At 39.9% G+C, this 27,744-nt stretch overlaps 1 protein-coding gene across 5 annotated transcripts in view; it reads right to left on the reverse strand.

Annotated features, from left to right (window-relative positions):
• Positions 1-1,895: 1,895 nt before the first annotated feature.
• mtmr4 (myotubularin related protein 4) overlaps positions 1,896-27,744 on the reverse strand; it is a 132,251-nt gene continuing 106,402 nt past the window's right edge. For all 5 annotated transcript variants that reach the window (XM_072589503.1, XM_072589504.1, XM_072589502.1 and 2 more), the window contains 8 exons: positions 25,106-25,301; positions 23,255-23,440; positions 22,126-22,296; positions 21,603-21,754; positions 14,373-15,801; positions 10,893-11,003; positions 6,293-6,381; positions 1,896-3,850 (listed from right to left, as the gene is read on the reverse strand). In XM_072589503.1, the coding sequence (XP_072445604.1) occupies positions 3,673-3,850; positions 6,293-6,381; positions 10,893-11,003; positions 14,373-15,801; positions 21,603-21,754; positions 22,126-22,296; positions 23,255-23,440; positions 25,106-25,301 (2,512 nt within the window). In that variant the 3' untranslated portion in view covers positions 1,896-3,672. The remainder of the gene's footprint in view (positions 3,851-6,292; positions 6,382-10,892; positions 11,004-14,372; positions 15,802-21,602; positions 21,755-22,125; positions 22,297-23,254; positions 23,441-25,105; positions 25,302-27,744) is intronic.

Consider the following 27,744-nt stretch of genomic DNA (forward strand, 5'->3'; position numbering starts at 1 on the left):
TGAAGATTGATGAAGGCAGAGTTGTGGATGTAATCTACATGGACTTCACTAAGGCATTTGACAGGGTTCCTAATGGTATACTGGCTAACAGGTTAGATCACAGAATAAAGGGAGAACTAGCCATTTGGATACAAAACTGGCTCGAAGGTAGAAGACAGAGGGTAATGATGGAATGTTGCTTTTCAGACTGGAAGCCTGTGACCAGTGGTGTGCCACGAGGATTGGTGCTGGGTCCACTGCTTTCGTTGTATATAAATGATTTGGATGTGACCATAGGAGGTACAGTTATTAAATTTATAGATGATACCAAAATTGGAGGTGCAGTGGACAGCAAAGAATGTTACCTCAGATTACAACGGGATCTTGATCAGACGGACCAAGGAGTGGCAGATGGTGTTTAATTTAGATACATGGGAGGTGCTGCATTTTGGAAAGGCAAATCAGGGCAGGACTTATACACTTAAATGGTAAGGTCCTAGGGAGTGTTGCTGAAAAAAAAAAGACGTTGGAGTGCAGTTTCATAGTTCCTTGAAAGTGGAGTCGCAGGTAGATAGGTTAGTGAAGGTGTTTGGTATGGTTTCTTCTATTGGTGAGCGCACTGAGTATAGGAGTTGGGAAGTTGGGAGGCCATGTTGCAGTTGTACAGGTCATTGGTTAGGCCACTTTTGGAATGCTGTGTGCAATTCTGGTCTCCCTCCTAATGGAAGGATGTTGTGAAACTTGAAAGGGTTCTTAAAATATTTATAAGGAAGTTACCAGGATTGGAGGCTGAATAGGCTGAGGCTGCTTTCCCTGGAGTGTCGGAGGGTAAGGGGTGACCTTATAGAGGTTTATAAAATCATGAGGGGCATAGATAGGGATAATAGACAAGATCCTTTCCCTGGGCTGTGTGGGTCCAGAATTAGAGGGCATAGGTTTAGGGTGTTGGGGGGGGAAGATGTAAAAGGGATCTAAGGGACAACTTTTTGATGCAGAGGATAGTGCATGTATGGAATGAGCTGCCAGAGGAAGTAGTGGAGAGTGCTACAATTACATTTAAAGAGGCATCTAGATGGGTATATCAATAGGAAGGGTTTAAAGGATCAAATGTCAGCAAACAGGCCTGGATTAATTTAGGATATCCGGTCAGCATGGACGAGTTGGGCCAAAAAGTCGGTTTCTGTGCGGTACATGTGTATGACTTTACCTACAACTGTTGAGTACAAACAATTAACCCTTACAACCTGTTCGATACACTGGAGGAAGCCCCTTCTACTGTACTCTCATCTTCTTCAACTTGCTATTTGGAGTTGTAAGGATGGACTGATCCAGTTGGGAAAGGGAAGCTATTCACCAAAATCATTCAACTGCCCATTTAACAAATTTAAACAAATTTCCATTTCTGTTACACGGGTTTCCAATTTCACTTCCTTACAGTTCGTGGAAAGAATAAAGGAAGCAGTAGCATGTTGGAAAACCAGAACAATGGCATTTTTTCAATGTTTCCAGCCCATTGGTCATGGCTTGATCTTAAAAAGTCAACTATGCGGGCAAAAGACAACTCCCTCCATGAATTTCCAGTGTGTACAAGTGTTAACTAAAACTACGCCACTACCTCCAGGTTGGAAAAGTCTGATCTCTTCAGTGCACTCTCAATAACAAATATATGTTTACGGTGACAAAACACAAGACGTGCTTTGTCAGTTTTGTTTTAGTTTTATTACAAACTTTATATTCTTCAAATCAACCTGTTATTACACAACTCTGAAACAGTGGGACTTGAACCTGGGATTCCTGGCTCAGAGGTAGGTACACCACCTCTGCACCACAAAGGCTGCCCATTACAAGTTTTAGGACACCTCCAACTGCATTAAGTCAACTCTCAGTGCCTAATAAATGAATAGAAAATGAGAGAATTCAATCTGCCACAGACATTTATTATCAGCAGCAAGATTCCTTCCTAGCCAGTTTAATCCGAGCCTGTGAAATTCATCAAATTTGGGAAATGGAAAGAAATAAATGCAGTCTGTTAAACAATTAGCAAGGATTACCATTTAAGGTCTAGAAAAGAAAGTAAAAGAAATTGTTCAAGGACTCTCGTCAGTCCGATGAAGACTCCCAAAATACTTCCATTTCAATGTGGGCTAACAAAGGTGTCAATCATAAATCCTCAATCAATGAGTAGTGTTTCAAAAATGTGCTTTTAAAATCATTGTTATGCCTATCAATTTCTGAGAATGTGGAAGGAAACAATTTGAGGATCTGCAGATTACCAGGCTTGCAAAGTTCCTTATATGAAGTCATCCTGTTGTGATAGTCCATGGTGAACCATGTGCAGACCACCACAACAGTCATCTCCAGCACAAGGTTGTCCTCATGCCACTTCAGGCCATAGCCAAAAGATACACACTTCAATGTGACAGAAAAGCTTCTCTATCCTGGACCCTGCAAGTGCATCGTAAGGAAGGAAAGGAAAATAAGAACAGAGGCCCGTAAAGGAAAGCTCGGAGAAGTGATAGATAGGATAAGAAAACAGACTCATCATCTTCTTCAATCAAACTCCTATAATCGCATATTTTAACTTACTTGAGATGTATAGTTGGATCTGTCCATGTAGAATTTACATATTATAGAAGAGTCATTAATGAAAATGCTGGGCTAAATATTTTCATCCAGTCATCAACCGTAATTAATACCAGGTAAAGACATTGAAATAGACAGCATAAGTGGACAGAAAACAATTATATGAAGGCAGAGGTATGATGAAAGCACAATAGATAGTGTAGCTGGTCTGTGAAATAGAAAAGGGCAAGCTTTTAGGGTCTAATGGCTTTTTCCTGTTCGTAATTATTTTTGGTAAGGAAAAGGGGAGGAAGAGAGAAAAAGAAAATTGCAAGATTTAAACTGAAGGAGGACATCTTGGCTAACGGGAGTGATAATACTGTGGAATCCTCCCACTAAACAAACCTGCTCCTCCCCGACATCATACAGATTACACACATACATTCCCATTTTCCATCAAAAGTTTAAAAAGATTAGGTGAAAACAAATTAGAGAATTGTTTTTCAGAAGCATATTTCAGAATCAACATCATACGTATCTCAGGAGAATTCAAGAAATAAAATTTAAGTTGCCTGTGTGAATTAAACAAGCAATTCCTACAGTTCCTCAAACATTCTCTTTACAACCACTAATGTAGGTTGCAAAGTAGTTAGAATTAAGAGGCCCTATAGCTTGCATTGTACAAATAGATTTTACACAATTCTACTGCTATCACATTCTTTACTGAGGCACAGAAACTGCTCATTCTTGTAATGGTTGGTCAAGCAATTGAGAGACAGGTCACCACATAGTCTCCATTTTATATCTCAGAAGCTCTTTACACAGGAATAGAATTTCTTTTCAAATCTAAGTAGCTCATCAGTTAGAGATGAATTTGTTTCTTTTCTATTAACATTTTGGTTATTTTCCTACTCTCTCCCCTCCTACCCTTCCCCTCCCACCCCAAAGTTCATAGTGCACAGGTCAAAAAGCTCGTTGTAGCAGCATTTTCGTATCAGTACTTTAAAATCTTTCAAACACCTCTCCAGCTGGGATTTGCTTTTTTTTGTGGAACCCAGCTAACCTTCAAGTGTCAAGTTTCCAGGATAACAGAAGCTTCACGGCACAAGTTGGGGAAGGCAGAGTGCCACTTTAACTGGATGCGGTAGCTATGGGTTTCTTCAGTTGCTGATTCATTATCTCCCGGGTGCGGCACGCTTGAATCTGATCATAGCAGGAGATACAAACCAAGACAGGATCATATAACTGTTGATCTGGAATGGGTAGTTTCAGGTGGCAGCAGTTGGCACAAAACACATTCCCACAGTTCCTAGAAATAAACACAATACATTAAGTAAATCACTGAGGGAAATGGGACTGTTAGAATTGCATTTTACACTTAAATCCTATTCTCTGCCATCTCTTGAAGATACCTACAGGGAGATGAAAGGCCTATTAATATTCTGTATTCTTTAAAAATGACAATATGACATTTGATAGCAGCGACTGAGCATAATATTAGTTTTGCCCAATACACATGTACTTTTCATCCCTGGCTAGTAATAGTCAGTAGAAGGAAGCCAGTTTATTTTTCCTTCCAAACCAAATCTATTAGCTTTAAACAAAACTAATACCAGAATCAGGCAAAAAATAAATCCCAGAGTGTAAACCAACAAAATACAATGTTAAATTCACATTCCTCAAAACAGACACAAAGTTTTTCTCCAGTAGAACAATAAAAGCAGCAATGCTATTTTGACTGGATGGCAGACCCCATTTTTAAATTAATTTAATGTAGTGACATTTAGTGACTGTTAGTTAAGTGTTGAATTATATATTGTGTCATCAGTTTTTTGGGATTGAGTAGTGGAAATTGTGGAGAGGGCTAGTGTTGAGACAATACTGAAGGGACCATCAGCACTGATTGATCACTCAACTGCTGCTTCTCCTGATAAAACCCTTACTTATGCTGTTTTACCTTGACTTGACTGTTGCAGCTAGCCTTCTACATTCTACCGCTCAAAACTCTACAGACTATATCCTTACTTGTGCCAAGTCTTGCTCACTCAGCACCCAATTACTTTCAGACTTACACTGATCGCAGTTCAGCAAATAATCAATTTTAAACTTGCATCCTTGCTTTCTTGTTCTTCTATGACTTTACCTGTCCAGATCTCTAATCTCCTCCAGCCCAGTAATCTCTTAAGTACCAGCATTCATGTAATTCTGACCTCTTCAAAAGACTGGTTTTAGTTTCTCCACCATTGTGCCTTCAGTTGCCTCAGCCTGAAGATTTGGTATTATTTCCCCAAATTTCTGAGCTTCTCTCCTTTCAGATATCCTTTAAAGCCTGTCTACTTGAACAAGCATTTGGCCATTTGCCTAATCCTACCTTGTATGGCTTGGAGTTCAATTTTGCTTCTTAATACTTCTGAGAAGCCACATGGTATATTTATTAGATTACAGACACTAGGGTAAGTATCAGTTGTTGCTGGAGATATATCTCACTGAGTTTGTTCCATTCCATTTACTGAATACATAGTTTACCTTCTTATGGATAACTAGACCGGTCTTGACACCTTGTCCATTAAAAAAGCCTGGCTATACTTACTTGCCCTAACCAAACTGGTGATGTAAGGTCAACCACTTTACCAGATCATCCTCTGGCCCTTTGAACATTTTGTATTCCTTTAACCTCATTGCCTTAATTTAAAATTCCCACAATCTACAGGCCCAAACTTACTTCAAATTTCTCACTAAGGCATCTTAACTACTTTCCACTTTCAGTCTCTACAATGAGTGACTCAATCCTCAGTAAATTAAATCTCCAGGCTATTCCATTTCCCCTTTAGTTTCATTGATCTCCTGAAAGCCCTTAACCGTTTCCTCGATGTAAATTCTCAAATCACAGCCACTCCTCCGCAGTAGACTAATTTTCATCACTTCAAGTTCATGGGTCCCAGACTTCAACATATCTGGTACAGACATATAATACTGTGCTTACAAGAGCAGCCTGGCATTCTGCAGTGAGTAACTCACCTGCTAACTCCCCAGAGCTTGTCCATTAAATATAGTGCACGAGCAGAAGTGAACACTGCACTTGCCTAAAAAAGTATGACTCCAATGGCACTTTAGAGGCCTAACAAAATCCTGAACAAGGCAGCCTGCTTAATCAGTACCCTATTGTACAAGGAGGCAATGTTGTAATGGTGATGCTACTGGACTAGTAAACCAAAGTCCCAGACCAGTGCTCTGGGGACACAAGACCGAAGTTCATGACAGCAGACGATGAAATCTGAATTCAATAAGAATCTGGAATTAACCTTTATTAATTGTCATAAATATCCACCTGGTTCACTAATGTCCTTTAAGAAAAGAAATTGGTTGTCCTTACCTGGTCTGGCCTACATGAGGCTCCAGATCCACAGCAATGTGGCTGACTCTTAATATCCTTATGAAAAAACCTCAAGTAACTCAGATGGGTGGGCATAAATGCTGGCCTTGCCAACATCATCCAGATCCCAATAATGAACAAACAAAAATAAACAATAAAGAATAATTCTCACTTAAGCTTTCACTCCCCCCACAACAACACTGTGCATTATGTACAAGCTGCACTACAGCAACTAGTCAAACCTACTTTGACAATAAACCCCAAATCGCTAACCTCTAGCATGCAGAAGGTGACATAGTGAACGAAAGTACCAAGCCAAATCACTTTCAGGTTTTTCCACACATTTCTTAGTATGGACGCCAAATCTTTGTACCTTACCTGCAATGGTGTCTCCTTTTGGCTAACCAGAATTCTGAGTCACAGTTAAAACAGTGCGATGCCATATGGTCAGGGACCCATCGTGTCACCTGCAATAAATAAATCAATTTGAAAAAAAAATTCTTCTCTAAGATGTACACAAACATCCAATAACCAATATCCATGTTAACCACTGTTAATATATATTAAACTACAGATTTTGGAAAATTTTCTATATTTTGTTAGACTATAACTGTGCTTAAGAACTGAAGACATGACCTGTTAGCAAGAGAGGTTAGCACAAAGAAAAACTGACAATTCCTCATCTTTTTGCAAATGAACTGTAATGGTTTTTTTGGACCAACACATACCCATCTATACTTGATTTTGTTGCCTTTCCTGGAAACTTATGCCACACAATTATTACAGATGTATTTAGATTTTCCTAAGCTTAATCTTTAATTTTTGTAAACAATTTCAGTAAGTACTGATTGTTATTGGAATTGGAGAGTTCCGAATCTCAGACTGCTCCTGGTCAGGGGAAAATTGTGGAGGAAGCACTAGTGGGAAACTGGGAGAGAGTTAGTGCAAGGTATCAGAGGAAAGGGAAGATTAGGTATAAGGAGCAGGCAATGGAGAGTGGAAGGAAAGTGTGGGGTAATTTAAGGAATAGAAACATGAATGCTCTGTGATCTGTCAAACCTGTGCCACCATTCAGGGAGATCATAGCTGATGTACCTCAACTCAGTTTTCCCACATGATCCCTTTATTCTCTTAGCAACCAAAAATCTATCACTGTCTTGAAAAATCTCAACAACTACACATCTACAACTTTCTGGGTGAGAGAATTTTAAAAATTTGCAATCTGCCTCAGTTTCTAACTAATGACCCTTTATTCTGAGATCGCGATCTGTACTCCTCACAGTCTAACCAGGGAAAACTTTGCTTATATTTATCTTGTAAAGTATTGTGTAAGCAAATGGCTCTGATACAGTCCAGCTACTTACAATACGATGATGTTACAGATTATTTTGGGAAAAATTTCAGCATCCAAAGGAGTTCCACACTAGCCTTGATAGGGAACAAATATATTCTGTTCAGCTCCTGAAGGTCTCAGTAATTATGCTGACTTGTAAATGTAGTTGATCCTTTTGCTATCAAAAGGAGATGAAAACTGTACAAAATGCTCCATGTGTGATTTTATGAAGATCCTAGATAACTCTAGAAAGGCCTTTCCTTTATATCAAAATCTTTTATTTTAAAAGTCAAACATATCACTTGCTTTCCAATCTGTACATTGACTGCACATTGATAATTCATACAAGGAAACCCCCATTGCTCTGAATACAAAGACTTTATTTATTATTTAAATATTACCATTTTTTTCTTTTTTCTCCCCCAAAGGCTGATAATTCCGACTATATAGCGTCTGCCTGGTCTCATTTAATCGATGTTTATTTCTCTGCAGCTGCCTTGCATAGAATTACACAGGATACACGGCATAGTAACCAGCCACTCGGCACAACTAGTCTTGTGTGCCACAAGCTCCTCTCATCGTCTCATAAATCTATCAGCACAGCCATCTTTTCAGTTCGCTTTCATATACTTGCCTAATTTCCCTTAAGTGCATCTTCTAAGTCTGTTTCAACAGGTGTTTACTCTACTAAAACACAGGTACAGTAGACCATTCAGCTCCTTGAGCCTCTTGCACCAAGGAGACCATGGTTTTCACAATGTAAAGACGTCTCGGAAGTCATCTCTCAGCCTTCTTTTTCCAAGAGAGAAGAAAACCATCCCTGTTTATACTCAGGCATTTCTGGTATCATCCTCAAAATGTTCTACACATTCTCGCCCCTACCTCTATACCCTTTGTTTTAAGGCAAGTAGAACTGCATACAGTTCTCCAACTGTCATCTCAACAAGATGAGACACAGATTTATATTTCCTACTTTCTAATTCTGCCTGTGTAGAAATAAAATCTAGCTCTTTGTTTGCTTTTGTTTATGACATTGCTAACACAATGCAATTTTTTTGTAATTGATATATTTGTACCTCAAGAACCTCCACCTAGACTTGAACCAATAGTGGCACCTTGTATTGCCCACCCAAAATGTGCATCATTACATTTAACCACTAATAATTTACCAATTATGAACCCACTCTGGAATTTACTCATGTCTTCCTTAACCAACTGGAGTCCTCCTCAGGATTGTGCAACTCCCACCCAGTTTGATATCACCCATAAATTAGACAGCGGGCCTTGATCTCTACAAGGAGCCCAAGGAGGCTGGCGGCAAGAGGAGTAAGCAGACTAAGGCAGCCAGTGATGAGAATGACAGCAGGCAGCCTGAGGCAATAACAGGAGCAGGAACAGTCTGCAAGGTGACAAGAGCAGACAGCCCAGGGCAGGAGTGAGGTTCAGCCCATGTAAGGAGTGTGAGCCCCAATAACCAGGCCCTTATGGACTGTGGTGTTGAACTGTTAACTCTCTTTCTACTTTTTAGAAAAAAAGGACTGTCATGTTCAACTTTTTAAACTTAAGTTTCTTCATTTTCCTGCTGTGTACCAAGATTCTGTACCTTGGTACCCAAGAATGGTGCCATAAGTGGCGACTTGCAAAGTTATAATTTATTCTGTGTGACAATAAGCCTAAATCAGAAGACACGACACTTGAGATTCACACAAGGACCCTACAGAAGTCATAACATGTGCACTTTTAAGTGGGAACTGCACAAACTCTTAAGGACAGACTGGTTTTGGTCAGTTCCTTGTACTCACTTGGGTACTTACCCAAAATAAATTATATCCTATTTCAATATCTGGCTAACTACATAACGCCCTTCCACTGACCATCCAACCAACTTCTGACCAGACTCGATTATACCCCAACTCAACTGCCTTGTCTGAAATCCACGAACCACCAGGCCACTCTCCTTAACTGAACACAACCAACCTGCTCACTCTCCAACCCCCTTATCTACCTCACCAACCTATCGATTCACTCCCTCACTAATATTAAGACGGGACTTTAAAACATTTCATCAGTTAGTGTTGTAGGAAGGGAGCACATGCAAATTCCATCAGACTCCTCCAACACTGCACACTTCCATGAAAGTTGGGTTGAAAGATAGTGGGAGAAATGTGCAGCAGTGTTGAGTAGGGAAAATTTTCCAATGGCAGCAACAATCTGAGCCTCAATACTGCTGCTAGGAAGATCCTGCCAATGTACTTTTAATTCCAAATCACTCAACTAAATTGTGAATAGTAATAGTCCCAAGCTTTGTTGAACATTATTGCTCATCTTCTGCCACTGTTGAATAACTATCCTTCATTCCCACTCTGTTTTTGTCTTGAATCTAGCTAGCAAGCAAACTATTACACTATTTGTCTCAATCTTTAACCTTATTTGTTAATTTATTATGGGACACCTCATTGGCAAGCCTTTTGAAAATTCATATTATTACATCTACTATTACCATGTGTACTTTCTGTTATGTCTTCAAAAAGCTCAAGTTGGTCAAATAAGATGACCATTTTGAAATCCATGCTAACTATTGATGACATTCAATGCTCTCTAAAAGACCACAAGACATAGGACCTGAAATAGATGATCCAGCCCATCATATCTGCTCCACCAATCAATGAGATCTTGGCTGATCTGAAAATCCTCAACTCCATTTTTCAGCCTTTTCCCCCATAACTTTAATTCTCTTACTAAGAACATACAAGGCTGAGATAGATTTTAGTGACCCAGTTCAGACAGCTCGCTGCAGTAAAGAATTTCACAGATTCACTAGCCTCTGATAAAATCATTTTTCAGATGTCTTAAATGAATGATCCCTTAATCAAATTATGACCACTGGTGATAGATGCTTCGCACAAGGGAAAGCAATTTTTCCAGATGCACTTTGTCAAGCCCCCTAAGAATATTATATGTTTCAATAGGTCTCCATTTCTTCTTCTTGGTACTTGGTATAAGCCCAAGACTCATCCTGACCTCATAAGAAATTCCCTCCATAACAGGAATTGATCAACTGAATCTTCTCTAGTTTGCCTTCAAATCCAGTACGTTTGCTGAAACTATTTTACTAAAACTATTCCATTATTTTTCCTATCACTGGTGCTCAGTTTTGCATTCCCCTTGGTCTATTTTCTCACGCAATTTTGTATAGTCAATAAACTTCGAGCCATTACACTTTGATGACTCATCCAAATAATTCATAAAACCACTAACAGTTGAAGTTCGACCACTAATTTGTTTGATGTGCTCCTTGTAATAGTTTACTAACCCAAAAAAGAACTCATCTACTTCTACATTTGTTTTCTGTCCATTAACTTCAATCTGCGCTAATATAACCTCAATCTCATAGTGGCACAGGGAAATGCAAGGCAGGTAAACAAGAGAAACAGAGAATGTGCTTCCTTTACAGCAGGATAGCGGATGACAGAGGGGCTTTTGTTGAAGTCCAAGGCACTGAATAATTCACATCTGCACAATGTAACTCAAAATGAAAAAGAAATGCAAATTCTTCACAAAGGTTTAAAAGAATGGCTTCCTGACTGGAGTTCTCCATTTTATGGTTCTGTTGTACAAAGAATGACAAACAACCTATGCTCTTACCTCAGTCTCCTTCCTATCGACAGGCTCCCAACTTGCTTCTGAGCGCTGCTCGTCACTGTGAACGGACAGAGATTCCTCAATATCACTGTCATCTGACTCTCTCAAGCAGGTCTGCAAATCAGAGTTGTTGAAACATTTACCATATAACAGCACATATTATCAGTAACAAAAGGTGGTGAACTAAATTCATAAAACCTACACTGTACAAACCCTACTATTCATACCATACATATTAAACCCCATACTGTTTATATACACACACATCCCTACACTGGACCAAACCCTACTATTCATACCATATACATTAAACCCCATACTGGTTATATACATATACACACACACACACACAGAAAATCAGATAACTTTAACAACACAAACTACCAAATCCACATTAGTTATGTTTCATGTTGCAGCAAGTTCCACACTGTGGACACCACAGATTCATTTTGTTTACAAAGTTATGGACACAGATTAAAGGTTTTTGGTAAATTAGAAATTCTGCTCTCCCATCTGGACCTGACCCATTTACCTATGTTGGGGATTGTTCAGCAGTACCCAAACCAGAAGAGATTTCTGCTAATGTGAGGGATGTTACCAGAGTAAGAGCAAGAAAAACAAAAGTCTGTGGGAAAATTGCAGACATTATTTTAAAAGGGCATAAGCACTCTGAAGAGTTCATTGTACACTTAAGGGCACAAACTAACCTCTAGAGGTCAGCACCTAGAAGTCAGGTCAGAGAGCAGGATCCTGATTGCAATCCCCCTCAATTGAAAAAAAATCAAATTATTATTGTGATATCACAACAACCTTGAAGAAATGCAAGAAAATCACTGGAGAGTCTAACATAATTTTCCTGCAGTGGGAGTGATTTAAGAGTACTTGAATACTTGAATTCCAAGTTGAAATTATAGACTTTGGATCAGAATTTTACCTAATTTTCATGAAGGGATGCTATATTTGGCCAGAGAGGAAGCTGTAAGCAGACACATTACGAGAGGAGGCAGAACAAAGAAAGTGCCCTGCTCTTCAGGGGTCCCATATTTATACACACACACTTGACTTTAAGTAGCTACTTCGTATAAATAATTGGACGTGATACCCATTGTTATATGGAAAATGGTTTAATCCTACTCTATATATAGTTAGGTTACAATGAGCAAACTGTAGCTTAATGTTTCTGGATTACAACTTTATCTCTCGCACTAAATGTTGAACAGAATAAGAAGACTACTTCTAATTGACAGTTAAAGGAATCTACTAACAATGTTCTTATAGGAGAAAGAAAAGGAATTGCATTTGCACACTAAAACATGGAGCATTACACCCAAGAAACAGACTGCAAAATCCACTGGCACTTAACTCCATTCCTAGTGTTATAAAATGGAAGTGTAGGCTTCTCAATTGTTCAGTGATAGAAGTCCCAACTTGCTGTTGCGCCAAGCCAAATAGGTTAGAAGGCCCTTAGTCTGTGTTTGGTTACCAGATCACAATTAGCTGTCACTGTATGTCACTTAAGTAACTTAGAACAGGAAGAGAAAAATATTCAGGCCATAGCTCACTGTTAACAGTGACAATGATGCATGGGTGTGACTCAAATTACATCTCTTCATGAGTGTGATTTATTAACTTCTACTGATCTCTTGTGGGTTTGGACAGTCAGTCAATCACACCTCTGCCAGCTATCTCAGTGAGCCATTTACTGATCTCATAATCGTACTCAGAGCATCTCTAGCAATGTCTTTCCCGTAACCTTACAATCACATGTCTTTGGCCTTTATTCCCTTTCCACATTCTGTTTCTTAGCAATATCTTTAAATAGTATGCCTTTATGCTGTTTATCTACATTGATGACATCTGATCCACCGATCTATCATTTTACTTATTCATTCTTAGAGGTATTAAACATCTGTGCAAAATGCTGTCTTGAACAAGTCACTGCTTACTCCAATGTAATCGTGAGAATAGTTAACATCTGTTGCCTGTATTCCAAATTGCAACAGCCCCATTTACTCATAACCTGCTCATAGCCTTAGCCTGGGCATCTGGATTACTAGTCAGGTGACAGTATAGCTCCACCACAGTCTCTACAACATTAATTGCAATACAAGAATAAACATAACTTACTCCACTTATACAGGGCATTTGTGGGGCCATGTCTGGAATACTGTGTGCAGTTTGATCTCTATAGCCAAGGAAGGGAATACCTTCCCCTGACAGAGTGCAACAATGGTTCGATGGACTAGTACCTGCAATGTAAGATTGTCTCAAGTGGGCCAATGAGTAGAATAGGCTTGCATTTCCTGGAGTTTAAAAGAATGACAGATAATTTAATTGAAACATATAAAATTAAGGGATTGGCAGATCAAATGGTGAGAAAATCTTTGGCCTGGCTAGGATATCTAGAACATGAGTCAGATTCCTAGAATAAGGGGCTGGCTATTTGGTTATGAGATGACATGTCTCTTTACTCAAAGGGTTCTGAAGCTTCAGCCGAGAGCTGTGCATGCTCAATCACCGAGTTTAATCAATAACTTTGGGATGAGGAGTTTAAAGGGATAGGGAATAACATGGAAGGTGGATTTGAGATACATATTATCTTCAATCTGGTTGAGTAGCAGAAATGGTCAAAGTCTACTTCAGCTTATTCATGTTACAGCCTTGATTCAATATGCCTCTGAACCGGCCATGTTTATGGATTCTCTTCGTCCTGGTATCGGTACCTATCCCTTGAACCACATTATGTTCACACTTTGAAATTCCCTTTCTAAACTCTCTTGACTTAATACCTCCCATCCAGTTTCTTAAAAAAAAGCTTTGGGATAAACAAGGTTAGACATGACTGAGGTGCTCTCAAAAATAAGTGGGTTTGAAACATGTCCAACCTTACATTGGAAAAATTTGACAAATATGTAATTGGAAAAGCATTTCAGCAGACGTCAAAAAATTTAGTTGAGATAAGAGCAACGGGGTAAAGTAAAAAGAAATTGATTTAACTGCTTAACTTTTGAGACAATAATTAATATTGGCATTTAATACATTAAGTGTCAGACATCAGCCATGGGCCAGTGTGGGAACCCTTGCCCAAGGTAAAGGGGTCTAAATTTAAGTGCGAGGCCAGAAATTTCAGCATGCAAGTCAAGGGGAGACTTCAGGGACTGCTGTATTATTACAGTTGCTACCTTTTGGACCTCTATAATGCAAAAGATCCCACAGCACTTTTAAAAAGGGGATCAGAAGAGTTCTCAGCTTTCTTGCCAGTATTCATCCTTCATCTGACATGGTGAATTTCACATCATGGCCATTTATGAAGCTAGCCTGTGTGCTAATTGCTGTTGTACTTCACTACATTACAGTCACCACACTTTATAGGCAGTGAAGTCTTTGGGACTTTGAGGATTTAAAGTTGTTACATAAAGGCATGCTCTTTTGTCACCCTGAACAGAAATTGTCATAAGTTGTTAAAAGACTCTCTTCACTTACAAAGTCATCCCCGTAGTCAATATCCAGCTCCACCGGGGATGCACAGTACTGCTGACTGTCTAGTCGCATCTGAAGTTCATGAACCTGTCGACGAAGTAATTCTACCTCCTGCTTGTAAGTTGCCTCAATTTGTCGTAACCTTTGTTGAACAGCATCCACGGGAAATGGTAATCCATCATCATCTACATAGCTCGGTGACATCTCCAAAGTTGTGGGTGCAATTTGTCCAACTGGTTGAAGCTGCCTCCATTGAGAGGAGTGAGTGAAAAAACCACAAGTCTTTACATTTGATCCTAATGAATAAAGGCTGGAATGGGTCTGGTGGGATTGTCGGAGACTTTTAAGTGCTCCTAATTGTTCTTCTTTAAGCAGGTAGTGTCCACTCATGGCAGAACCCACTCTCAGGTGCTTATTATTTAGTCTTTTATAATGACAACCATTCAGTTTGGCTTTCCGGTGACTTGTATCTCCGCCATAGGCAGATTTTACCAAACCCTGTACACTTTCCCAGTTGGAAGCTAATAATGAAAAGTCACTGAACTGACTCTGACAAATGTGTTTTCTGGTAGTCCTCACATTCTCTATTGCTGTCCTCCCAAACTTACATTGTTCTGCTACATTTTGAAGTCCATTTGCAAGCAGGACACCATTCTTCCCAAAGTTCAAGTCTTTAGGGAAAGAGAAACCATCTGTTTTTGCCCTGTCCTCAGTCACAGTTTCTGTGGAGCTCTGCATAGTTGAAACTTTCTCCTTGATATTAAGCACATCTGCCACAGAGTGGAGGTAGGGTTGTAAAGCAGGATTACTCTCATATCCTGATAACTGACTAGTGCCCGAGATGGTCTTTGCAGATGGGTTTGATATAAATGGCTCACCATGACCTGGGAGATTTTCACAAACCCTACATTCTTTTGGTTTATCCAGAGTTACTTCATCCTTTGCAGTAACCTTAAGTGTTTTTTCTTCAGTTTCTTTGTTTGCTATTACATTAATGCTAAGATGATGTAAAGGTTCCTGCTGTTGAGTGTCTTTGAGGTGAGTTAATGGTTTGAGGTTTGTGCAGTACTCTGTCCTTTCATTCGGATTTCTGCTTTCGGCCAATTCTTCCTCCTCTTTAGGGAGAGGAAGGTTATGAAATAGATTTTCTTCTCTAGCTTCCTCTGCTGTTTCTACTGGATGTATTAAGCCAACTACTTCTTGCTCAGGATGTGGTGTTGCAGCCCCACTTTCAGGAACATCAGGTGCATCAGGGCCATCAGGCACACCACAGCCATCATGTACAGCCAGCATCGGTATGTTTTTAGGCTCCGGAGTGAGACATCCTTCCTGACAATGTTGGTTTAAGTTTGGATCACTGGATGTTCTTGTCAATGGAGTCCCACTGTCACAAGCCAAAGGAAGATTGTCCACAGACCTGGCTTTCGGTAATCTAAAAAGAAACAAAGATTGTTTGAAGAGTCAATAGAATTTACACAATAAATCCAAAATTCAAACTAACTTTTTTTATTTTTTAGTGGAATGTGAGCATTGTTCATTGCCCATGGAGTGGTTTACAAGGCCATTCCAGAAGACAATTAAGAGTCAACCACGTTGCTGTGGAGTTTTTGTCAAATATAAGCTGGACCAAATAAAGGCGATCCTTCTCTGCAGGACATTTTCTTTAAAGTGACAACCAATGGTAGTTTCAGGATTAAGAGGTTTCAGTTAGACGTTCAGTTCTAAAGTTATTCGTTGAAATCCAGGTTCACAAATTGCCATGGTGGGATTTGAACCTACATCCATGAAAATTCACTGGGTCCTCTGGATTACTAATCCAGTGAAATGACCACTGTTCCATTATCTCCAGGATGATGTTGGTATTTGTGCCAATCTCAGATTTGCCAAGTTTCCAATCCTCAACATGCAGCATTTGCAACAGTTCTAAAGCTTCAACGAAGAGAAGAGGAGACTAGATCTCAGTCACTTCAAGATAGGAGTTTCTAAACAAGAGGTTAAATATGGAGCAAACTAGTCAAATGCTGTGATGAGAACAGAAAGTGAAATAAGAGGGGACAACAGAAAGTGATTTAATTCCCACACTATTGGGGGGAGAGATTAGGGCAGTAAAAGAATGGACAGTCAAAAAATCGTTAAAGTCTATAAGTGACAACAATGTCTGATGCAGGTAGATCCATAAAGTAACAGTCCTGCGTCGGCAGTGGCAATCCAGTCTAATAATGAAGAAACTTCAATATAATATAGGTTTATCTTTTAATCTGGGCTTTCCAAAATCTTATGTTTGCTCTAAAGATGTCTACTCCATGTCAAATATAGCAAGTTTCTAATGATTTCAAAAGATGGACACAAAATACAGAAAACAAATGCTTGAAATTATACATCTTGTATGAAATACCTTAAGGTCTTGTTTTTCAATTTCAGCAGAAAAAATTTCTAAAAGTTCTTGATTAGAAATGTTAATTTTCAGGAATAATTTTACTGTTTCAAAGATCTATGTTTTTGCTTCACCTGCACAGAAAAACTTATCAGCAGCGTTGACCATATACAAGGTGCCCGACTATTGTAATACCTGCTCTTGATTAGAGCACATTCATCTCATTCCACTTATCGGCTCTGTCATTCAAATTCTTATTTTAATCAGGGACAAGTCAACTGCTGACAACGGATTTAGAAGCTTCACTGATAAATAAACCTTGCAGTTTATAGTAACTTCCACAAACATCTAAGCAACTTTGAGGGAATTAAATATTTTTCAAGTCCAGCCCCTGCTCTAATTTAGGAAATGTCAATTTACACTTAGGAGTGCGGCAATGACCATATTTCTTTTGTTTACATTGACTGAAGGACAAATTATTGGTCAGAGCACAGGAAGCAGCACTGACCGAAGACCTTGTTCTTCCATTTCACACAAAAGATGGGAGGGAAAGGAAGGAACACCAGCAGTTTAAAACATGCTTACGATCCAAATGAACGTGACATGGAGGGAAGAAACTGACTACCACTATTCACATCATATCAAAGAAGAATCTGCAGCTTCTAACTTCTTCCTCCACAGCCACCCAATGATATTTTTTTTAGTGAATTTAGCTCTTTCCAAATACTTGCTCTCATTACAATTACTTTATGGATTGTTTCACAATAAAATCCCATATCTGTTTAAGGAACAGTTGTTGCAAGTGATGAATAAATTTGTCCCTCTGAGACAGACAAGAAGTGGTAAGATAAAGGAACCTTGGATGACGAGCGCAGTGGAGCTTCTCGTCAAAAGGAAGAAGGTAGCTTACATAAGGTGGAGGAAGCTAGGGTCAAGCTCAGCTCTACAGGATTACATACAGGCGAGGAAGGAGCTTAAAAATGGTCTGAGGAGAGTCAGGAGGAAGGCTTGGCAGAAGAGATGAGGGATAACACAAAGGCATTTTACACTTATGTGAGGAATAAGAGAATGGTCAAAGAAAGAGTAGGGCCGATCAGGGATAGCATAGGGAATTTGTGTGTGGAGTCTGAGGAGGTAGGGGAAGCCCTAAGTGAGTTTTGTGCTTCTGTCTTTACAAAAGAAATGAACTTTGTAGTGAATGAAACATTTGAAGAGCAGGTGTGCATGCTGAAATGGATAGAGATAGGGGAAGCTGATGTGCTGAAAATTTTGTCAAACATTAAGATTGACAAGTCGCCAGGCCCGGACCAGATGTGTCCTCGGCTGCTTTGGGAAACGAGAAATGCAATTACTTCACCACTTGCGAAGATCTTTGCATCCTTGCTCTCCACTGGAGTCGTACCTGAGGACTGGAGAGAGGCAAATGTAATTCCTCTCTTCAAGAAAGGAAATGGGGAAATCCCAGGCAATTACAGACCAGTAAGTCTCACGTCTGTCATCTGCAAGGTGTTAGAAAGGATTCTGAGGGATAGGACTTATGACCATCTGGAAGAGCATGGCTTGATTAAATACAGTCAACATGGCTTTGAGAGGGGCAGGTCATGCCTCTCAAACCTTATTGAGTTCTTTGAGGATGTGACTTGAAAAGTTGATGAGGGTCGAGCTGTGGATGTGGTGTATATGGACTTCAACAAGGCATTTGATAAGGTTCCCCATGATAGGCTTATTCAGAAGGTCAGGAGGAATGGGATACAGGGGAACATAGCTGTCTGGATACAGAATTGGCTGGCCAACAGAAGACAGCGAATGGTAGTAGAAGGAAAATATTCTGCCTGGAGGTCTGTGGTGAATGGTGTTCCACAGGGGTCTGTCCTTGGCCCTCTATTGTTTGTAATTTTTATTAGTGACTTGGATGAGGGGATTGAAGGATGGGTCAGCAAGTTTGCAGATGACACAAAGGTTGGAGGTGTCGTTGAAAGTATAGAGGGCTGTTGTAGGCTGCAGCGGGACATGACAGGATGCAGAGATGGGCTGAGAGGTGGCAGATGGAGTTCAACTTGGATAAATGTGAGGTGATGTATTTTGGAAGGTCGAATTTGAAAGCTGAGTACAATATTAAGGATAGGATTCTTGGCAGTGTGGAGGAACAGAGGGATCTTGGTGTGCAGGTACATAGATCCCTTAAAATGGCCACCCAAGTGGACAGGGTTGTTAAGAAAGCATATGGTGTTTCGGCTTTCATTAACAGAGGGATCGAGTTTAAGAGTAGAGAGATCTTGTTGCAGCTCTATAAAACTTTGGTTAGACCGCACTTGGAATACTGCGTCCAGTTCTGGTCGCCCTATTATAAGAAAGATGTGAATGCTTTGGAGAGGGTTCAGAGGAGGTTTACCAGGATGCTGCCTGGACTGGAGGACTTATCTTATGAGCAGAGGTTGACTGAGCTCGGACTTTTTTCATGAGGGAAAAGGAGGAGGAGAGGGGACCTAATTGAGGTATACAAGATAATGCGAGGCATATATAGAGTCGATAGCCAGAGACTATTTCCCAGGGCAGAAATGACTAACACAAGGGGTCATAGTTTTAAGCTGGTTGGAGGAAAGTATAGAGAGGATGTCAGAGGCGGGTTCTTTACACAGAGTGTTGAGAGAGCATGGAATGCGTTGCCAGCAGTTGTAGAGGCAGGGTCACTGGGGACATTTAAGAGACTCCTGAACATGCATATGGTCACAGAAATTTGAGGGTGCATACATGAGGATCAGTGGTCGGCACAACATCGTGGGCTGAAGAGCCTGATCTGTGCTGTACTGTTCTATTCTATGTTCTATCATAGGATTTGAAGAACAGATGCCTACTGACACTGGACTTGCATGGAGATTTGCAAGTTATCGATTACTAATAGTGTACGGAGGGTTTTAAAAATCAGCAAAATATAACTAAGAACTTGGGAGAGAAAATATTGTATACAAGAGTAAGAAATATAAATTTATTGAAAGGCTTCTATAACTATATAAAAATGAAGGGGAGCAAAATGGATTCCTCAGAGGCAGAGAAAGAAATTATAGTGGAGAATAAAAAAAATGCCAGACACACATTTACCATCTGTCTTCACAATACAAACACAAAAACACACAGTAAATGGTAAAGGACTAATGATCTAACGAGTGAGAAACAAAGTAGCTTTTACTGGAAAATAAAGGAAGTACTGGAAAAATTAATGCAACTAAAAGTTGACAAATCATCTGGACTTGATGGCATACATTAATGGTTCCAAAAGAAGTGCCTACACATCTCGTGAATGCATTGCTGATCTTCCACAATTCCCTAAATTCTGGCATGATTTTGTGGACTGGGAGATATCAGACATATTCAAGAAAAGGAGACAGAGAAAATAAGGAGCAATGGTTATTTAGTCTGACATAAATGGTCGGGATAAATGATAAAATCTATTACTGAGATCATGGTAGTACAGCACTTCTGAGAACTTTAAATGGTTAGACACACAATATATTAGCATCACTGTTTTAAGAAAGGGCAAAAGGTTTCTGAAGGTGTAAGAAGCAAAGTAGATCAGTGGAAATGGTGAATGTCATATATGAAGGATTTTCAAAAAGCATTCCATAAGGCATATATGGGGTTACTTCTTATATGGTCACCTCACCAGGGAAGCACACTGGAAATAAAATTTCACCTTTTCTAGAGTTATCACAAAAGCAAAAGATTTTTTAAAAATATGCAGAATTCCCAAACGTGCCTGACTTTCAGCACCAGGTTGAAACAGCATGGACCAGGTTTCTCTCCTCAACAAGAATTAGTATTTCTTACAAATAGACACTAGCTACAAGGAAACAATTATTAACAAAAACAGAAATTACTGGAAAAACTCAGCAGGTCTGGCAGCATCTACAGAGTGAAACCAGAGTTAACTTTTCAGGTCCAGTGACCCTTCTGAAGGACTCTTGCAGTTTAATTCAGGGCTGTCAAAGTTATTCTTCAGAAATAGTCTTTCATGATTAGGAGGTAGAGTTCAGCTTTGTAAGCTATAGTTACATTTGGTCTCTTAAAAGATTTACCTACAGCATCAACTGATGCTTCATTCTCTCCCTCTTCCCTATTGGCAGTGAATGCAAATTTTGGTCAATGCTCAACTGCTACTGCTCTCAATTGCCAGGAGAAGCTGAATGCTTCACCGAAACTTGCCTCTTTTCCAAATTAGTTTTGCAGCAACTCCATCTGTTGAGTATGGAGCAGCTACATCATTAGATGGTGAAATGCTGGATAAGAAAAGAGAGACATTACAGTTATATAGATGACTTGGAGAAGCTGAGGTTATTTTTCTTACAACAAAGATGGCTAAGGGATTTGATAGATGGGTTTAAGTGCTTGGATAGAGTAAATAAAGAAACTGCTTCCAATAGGTGCAAGGATTGATAACTAGAGAGAACAAATTGAAAGTGACTGGCAAAGAAACCAGCAACCAATGACAAACATTTTGCACAACTGGTTAGAATATATATACCATTTAATGGAGTCTTAAATACAGATTCAAAAGTAGCCTTCAAAATGGAATTGGATAAAGACTTGATGGAAAACCAAATGTACAAAAATGGGTATAAAGCAGATGAGTAGAACCAAGTAAATTATTTTTTGAAAGTTTTTAATATGATTTGCTGAGACAAAATGGGGATCTTAAATGCACCACTCCAGGAATCTGTTAAAAGTTCACTGGATTACGATTGGTTTCTCAACACATCCAAATCCTATTAAAAGCTGTTGCATTAATCTGAGTTGTGAAGGCACAATAAAGATTAACTGCACTTCAATACAACTGACTAGAATAATAAACACAGTCTACACACCGGTCCAATGACTTTCCAGTTCGTTCCTCTGCTGCTCCACTTCGGGAAAGGCAGAGATCAGCACTGCCAGCTGGCACACATGGGGATGAAATAGGCAGATACACAGCTGTCCACACATGAAGTGCCCGAACGTGACACACTGGGTGTAAAACCTGCCAAAGGAAGTTACAGCTTTTAATAAAAAAAAAACATTTTTAGCACAATTTCTCATCTGTTGTTGCATAACAGCAATAAAGATTACCATTGACATAAAAGAACCATCCAGCGTGATTCTAAGTCATGTATACTGTCCCTGGCCTACTATATGTGAGATAACTCAGAACAAACTTACTTTTAGGATCATAAAAGCTAAGAGCTGGAAATACTCAGTGGGTCAAGCAGTATCAGTTCTGATGACAGGGCATCACAACCTAAAATGTAAACTCTGTTTCTCTCCACAGATGCTACCTGACTGACTTAGGCTTGTATTTCAACAGTTCAGTTTAGGGTGGCCTTGACTAGGATTGATTTGAATGGTGCTCACCGTTTCGCCACTGGGGATGTATAGGTAGTTCTGGAAGTTTTTATTCCCAGTTCGCAACAGTGACCAGATTGAGCATGTGCGCTTATAGATGTTGCGTGCCTCTCGCTCTCTGCTATTGTTACAAAGGAATGTTCCATAGAGACATGAATATGTATGTTGCACCAGCTTTACCTATGGAGAAATAAATAGGACAGTGGGCTCAGGTACAAAATTCCAACAATATATTTCAATATTAATAATAAATACTTGACCATATATTATCAATTGAGAAATAAATCTGAAGGGTCCATGATCAAACAGCAGGCGAACAAGATTCAAAATGTAAAAGGAACTATCATACCAAAGTTTGGGTTTTGAAACTGTGATGAATGCAGCAAATCTGAAGGAGGAGTCAAAAGGTATCTATTGTTGTGACAGCTTAATAAATAACTAGGTGAAACAAAAATTAAGACTATTAGAGATACAGTGACTGCACATTAAACAATTTTTTTCTTTGTATCTTGCCCACGAATGAGAAAAAGTTGCTGCATGAGTCTGTCAGATATGGAAATGATTTCTTTGTCTTGGAATTGAGCTTTACAGAGAGTCAATTATTCTTCTGGGAGATGATCTATAGTTATTAACATTTTATAAGGGTATATGCTGCCAAGTTGAATTCATTCCTTACCCCTAATAAATGCCTGATGACTTACACTGGTTCTCAGTCACTTGGCCAAGCAATACATCAATTTTGAAGTTTAATTCTGGCTTTAATCTCTCAATTTAATCTCCTCCAGGTCCACAATCCTTCACATCTAATTTATAGGCTGTTGAGCATCTCCAGTTCACCTGCCCCACCAGTGAACATGCCTTCAGTGATTTAGACTCTCAGCTCAATAATTCCCTCTGTAAATATCAGCAGCTGGCTAACCCTCTTCCTTCCCTTCAGGTATGCTTAAAGCACATTTCTCCATTTAAGCTTTTGGCCATCTGTCCTAATATTGCTTTATGTAGATTATATATAAATGCTTTTGTGAAAACCTTAGAGATTTTATTAGGTTATAGGTATTAAAGAATTGCAAGCTGGTTTGGATGTAAAAACTGAGTTGTTTATTGATTAAACACAATTCTTGTTGCATAGAATACTTACAAGGAATGCATCGCTAAACTCAAAGAGACAAGGGAACTGCTTCAAAAGCTGATGAACACAGTCCAGCCACTGCAAAAACACTGGGCACTGCTCACTCAAGTCATCCAGATTTTCAGAGTGGCCACATCGATCACCAAACTTATGACCAAAATCCAGCCACTCTGTTTCCACCAGAACCTGGAATCCCTGTAAATTAAGAAACAGTATTACTGTATTCAAAATCTAGTGACAGGATGCAAACAAATGACAAAATGTACAACATTGACTTAAAACTTGTATACCACCCATTAGGAAATTAAAGAAAAAAAATTTTGGAATCACTTCTGATGTCGGGACTTCACTTAAATAGCCATGTCTGTTTCAGATGTTAGCAGATCCACTGACTTTCAATGTTTCAGATTAACAGTGGTTTCCCATTCTATTATCTTCCCTTAGATTCAATGATGGAGTCATGTTTTCATGATCACATTCCCATTAAAAAAAAATGTATAAATGCTTTTCTGAAGTCAGAGAGATCATGTTGTCGCTAGTTATTTACAGCATCTTTGTTATGGCGATAACACATCTTCTGCCTTTATACTACTTTTGTGCTAGATGACAATCACAAATCTAACTCAGTTACTCTGAATGAATGGCATTACTTCAAAATGAATATCTGGACAATAATAACAACAGCTTTATTGCAATAAATGTCATTCTAGTTGCACACTGCCTATAATTACGATAGATAAGTCACATATCCACATCCAAATCCAACCCATCAACGGGCTGAAAATCTTTGGCTTTATGGATGTGATGTTCCTTTTGTGAAATGGATTTGGGCAACCTCAACCAAATTGAGGATGTTCAGGCCCAAAATGCTAACAGCACTACCTGACAATGCAAAGGGTCATAGGTTTGCTGGGGTGAATGCAAAATATTGCATTGATGGTATGTTAAGGTGTGCAGTGCAGACGGAGTATCTCTGAGGAACCTGAAGCTCACAAAAAAATGTGTAAAAAGCAAGGTGTGGATTTTGTAGCACTGAGTCCTAATTCTATGGGTAGCTTTGATCATCTTTGCTTTTTTAAGTTTATTAACATGTTATATAGATAAAGGTGGCAGTTACATTTATGAAACTTATGCAAATAGCAAACTTAGTTACCTGGTGACCCAGCCATTAGCGCTGACTTAAATTTAATAAGGATTAACAAAAAAGGAGTCTTCTATAAAAAGACTAAGCATCACTAAAATGCAATTTCGTCCAGTTAGAGAACTTCAGGACAAGTTTTCTAAAGAACAGCACAAATTTTACATTACTTGATAATTATGTCCTTTGATAAGAAGATTGTTGCGGTTTAAATTACTTTACTGGCTTCAATTTCTTTGCCCTTTTCCTACCTGCCTGGGTCAGCTTTGGATGCCTGTTTCATGTTAGGCTATTCCCAGTTTTAGTCCTGTTTATGAACTTTTTGTGCTGCCCTAGCTCAGGATTCTGAACAAATTATGCAGCAAAAGCAAAATATTGAAGTCCAGTTTCTCAGTTGAAGCTTACTCTCAAACTATTAAAGAGGACAGAAGCATTGTTCATTTCAGTTATTGAGTGCATTGTTCTTCTTTACATATTGTATAATTGTCTTTCTTTCAGTCAAGTCAGAGTTCCTAAAATTATCCTAAACACAAAACACAACATCTTTCACTTTCAAGAGCTTGGTCAGAAGGAATGAAGATAAGCTCTTCAATAAGCTTCAAGCATTCAGCAGAATTGGATTATATTGAGTCAGTTTGGAGCATTCTAAATCATAGCACGAAACATGTAGTAAACTGCACCATAAAGAGATCAACGTCACTAAATAGAAGGCTTGAACATACCTCAATCGTCCTATAATACGGGTCTAGCAAAATCTTGGCCAGCGCTACTATCTGTGGAGTGCGATCCCATCCATCAGAGCAGTGCACAAGGACTGGCCTGCCTTCCCTGTCCACCACGTTTGCAACCAGCATAGCTGCCTTCAACATCACAGATAAGTGTTGCAGCCACTTGGTGCTCTCCAGAGCTGAAAGCCAACTGTCAACAAAAGACAAAGGAATACATCAATCATAGGGGAAAAAATAAAATCAGCTGTGGTGAATGAATTATTACAGTTAAGCAAAGGTATGTGCAAGAATGTGAAAGGAACAACACTCAGAAATGTCACGAAAGCAAGCACATGAAGAAAGAGGGGACAGTTGATGCCATTAAGAAACTCTGATGGTAACCCAACTTTCCAGCTTCCTTTTTCTAAAAGAAAGAGTCAGAGAGAAATCATATCACGCCTATGCAGCAAATTAAACACTGATCAAAGCAGTTTGAGTGTGTCCAAATTGTAAGGAACACAGTGAGACAAAATAAAATCTATCTGCTCCAAATCCACTGCAACATTCTAACTTGCTTGATCATATAGACCCACAGGATAATTTCTGCTGTGCAGATATAAATGCAAATGACAAGAAAACTTCCAATTGGTACAGAGATGGATGCAGGCAATCTTTTGGAGGCTATGCCATGGTTAACGAAAAAAATACCTTGGAATGTCCTCTATTCAATTTGGGGGCACCAAAGGTACTAAAATCAGAGTGAAAGGGCCATTGCATGCTACAAAGGAAAAGAGATTACAGAAACCCTGTACATCATTCCAAGATATTATGCTTTGTTTTTAAGTAGAGTTGCATACATTGCTTTAGATTTAGATTTTTTTAGATTCCCTACAGTGTGGAAACAGGCCCTTCAGCCCAACAAAGTCCACACCGACCCTCCGAAAAGCAACCCACCCCCTTTCATTTACCCCTGCACCTAACACTACAGGCAATTTAACATGGTCAATTCACCTAACCTACATATCTTTAGATTGTGGGAGGAAACCGGAGCACCTGGAAGAAACCCAGGCAGACACGGGGAGAATATGCAAACTCCACACAGACAGTTACCCAAGGCAGGAATTGAACCTGGGTCCCTGGCACTGTGAGGCAGCAGTGCTAACCACTGAGCCACTGTGCCACCCCAAAATATTCTTTAGTTAGAAGACACTGGAAGCATTGAAGTTGATTCAATGTGGATAAAGAGTGGAGCTGGAAAAAGCACAGCAGGTCAAGCAGCATCAGAGGAGGCAATGTTTCAGGTCAGAAGCTTTCATCAGGACTGGGGGAGGGGAAGGAGACAATGAAATAAATAGAGGGATGGGGCTGGAGAAAGAGGAGTGGATGGCAATAGGTGGATGCAGGTAGTGGTCAGTGGGAAGGATGGATCAGACAGGTGGGAAGGAAGATGGACAGGTAGGGTCAGGTTAAGGGGGCAGGGTGGAGAGATTTGGAAGCTGGTGAATTCTATATTAAGGCCATATGGTTCTAAGCGCTCAAGGTGGAAGATGAGGTGTTCTATCTCCAGTTAGCGTGTGGCCTTATGTTGACAGTGGAGAACAGACATGTCATTGGGGGAGTTGAAATGGATGGCAACTGAAAGGTGGGGTTAATTGGAGCGTCTGGGCCATAAATGTTCCCTGAACTGCTCTGTGAATTTGCACTCAGTCTCTTCAATGTAGAGGAGACCACATCAGGAGCAATGGATGCAATAAATCAGGTTAGGCAAAATGCATGTGAATCTTTGCCGGACTTGGAATAATTCTTTGGGGCCTTGGACAGAGGTGAGTGGGGAGATGTGGGTCAGGTTTTGCACCTCTTATGGCCACATATCCATCCTGGGCCTCCTGCGCCGTCAACACAAGGCCACATGCAAACTGGAGGAAGAACACCTCATCTTCTGCCTTGGAGTTTACCATACAGTCTTCCAAATTTGCCCACCTCCTACCTCAACACAGGCCCAGCCCTCCCTCTCCACCCTGCCACCTTAACCTGACCCTATCTGTCCATCTTCCTTACCACCTATCCATTCCACCCTTCCTACTGATCAATCACAACCACCTTCTATCTGCATCCACCAATCGCCATCCATCCACCTTTGCCCCACACGCACACCCCCTTCATTTATTTTGCAGTTCCCTTCCCCTCCCCAAGTCCTGATGAAAGGTTCTGACTTGAAACATCAACTCCCCTCCTCCCCTGTTGCTGCTTGACCTGCTGTGCCTTATCCAGCTCCACTTTTTGTATAGGTCCGTTAGCTCAGATGATTACAGCGTGGTGCTAATACGCCAAGGTCAGGAGTTCAATCCCGACACTGACCAGGTGTATCATGGTGTTCGCAAGTGGCAGGTTCGCACTTGCAGGGCCTGTGCTAGTTGTTGCTTTTCTTGGGGCAGCGTGGTGGCTCAGTGGTTCGCACTGCTGCCTCATAGCGCCTGGGACCCAGGTTCAATTCCCACCTCAGGCAACTGCATGTGGACTTTCCACATTCTCCTCTTGTCTGCATGGGTTTCCTCCAGGTGCTCCAGTTTCTTCCCACAATCCAAAGATGTGCATGTCAGGTGAATTGGCCATGCTAAATCGCCCATAGTGTTAGATGCATTAGTCAGGGGCAA

This window comes from Chiloscyllium punctatum, chromosome 19 (assembly GCF_047496795.1).
Source record: "Chiloscyllium punctatum isolate Juve2018m chromosome 19, sChiPun1.3, whole genome shotgun sequence".
NCBI classification, from domain to species: domain Eukaryota; kingdom Metazoa; phylum Chordata; class Chondrichthyes; order Orectolobiformes; family Hemiscylliidae; genus Chiloscyllium; species Chiloscyllium punctatum.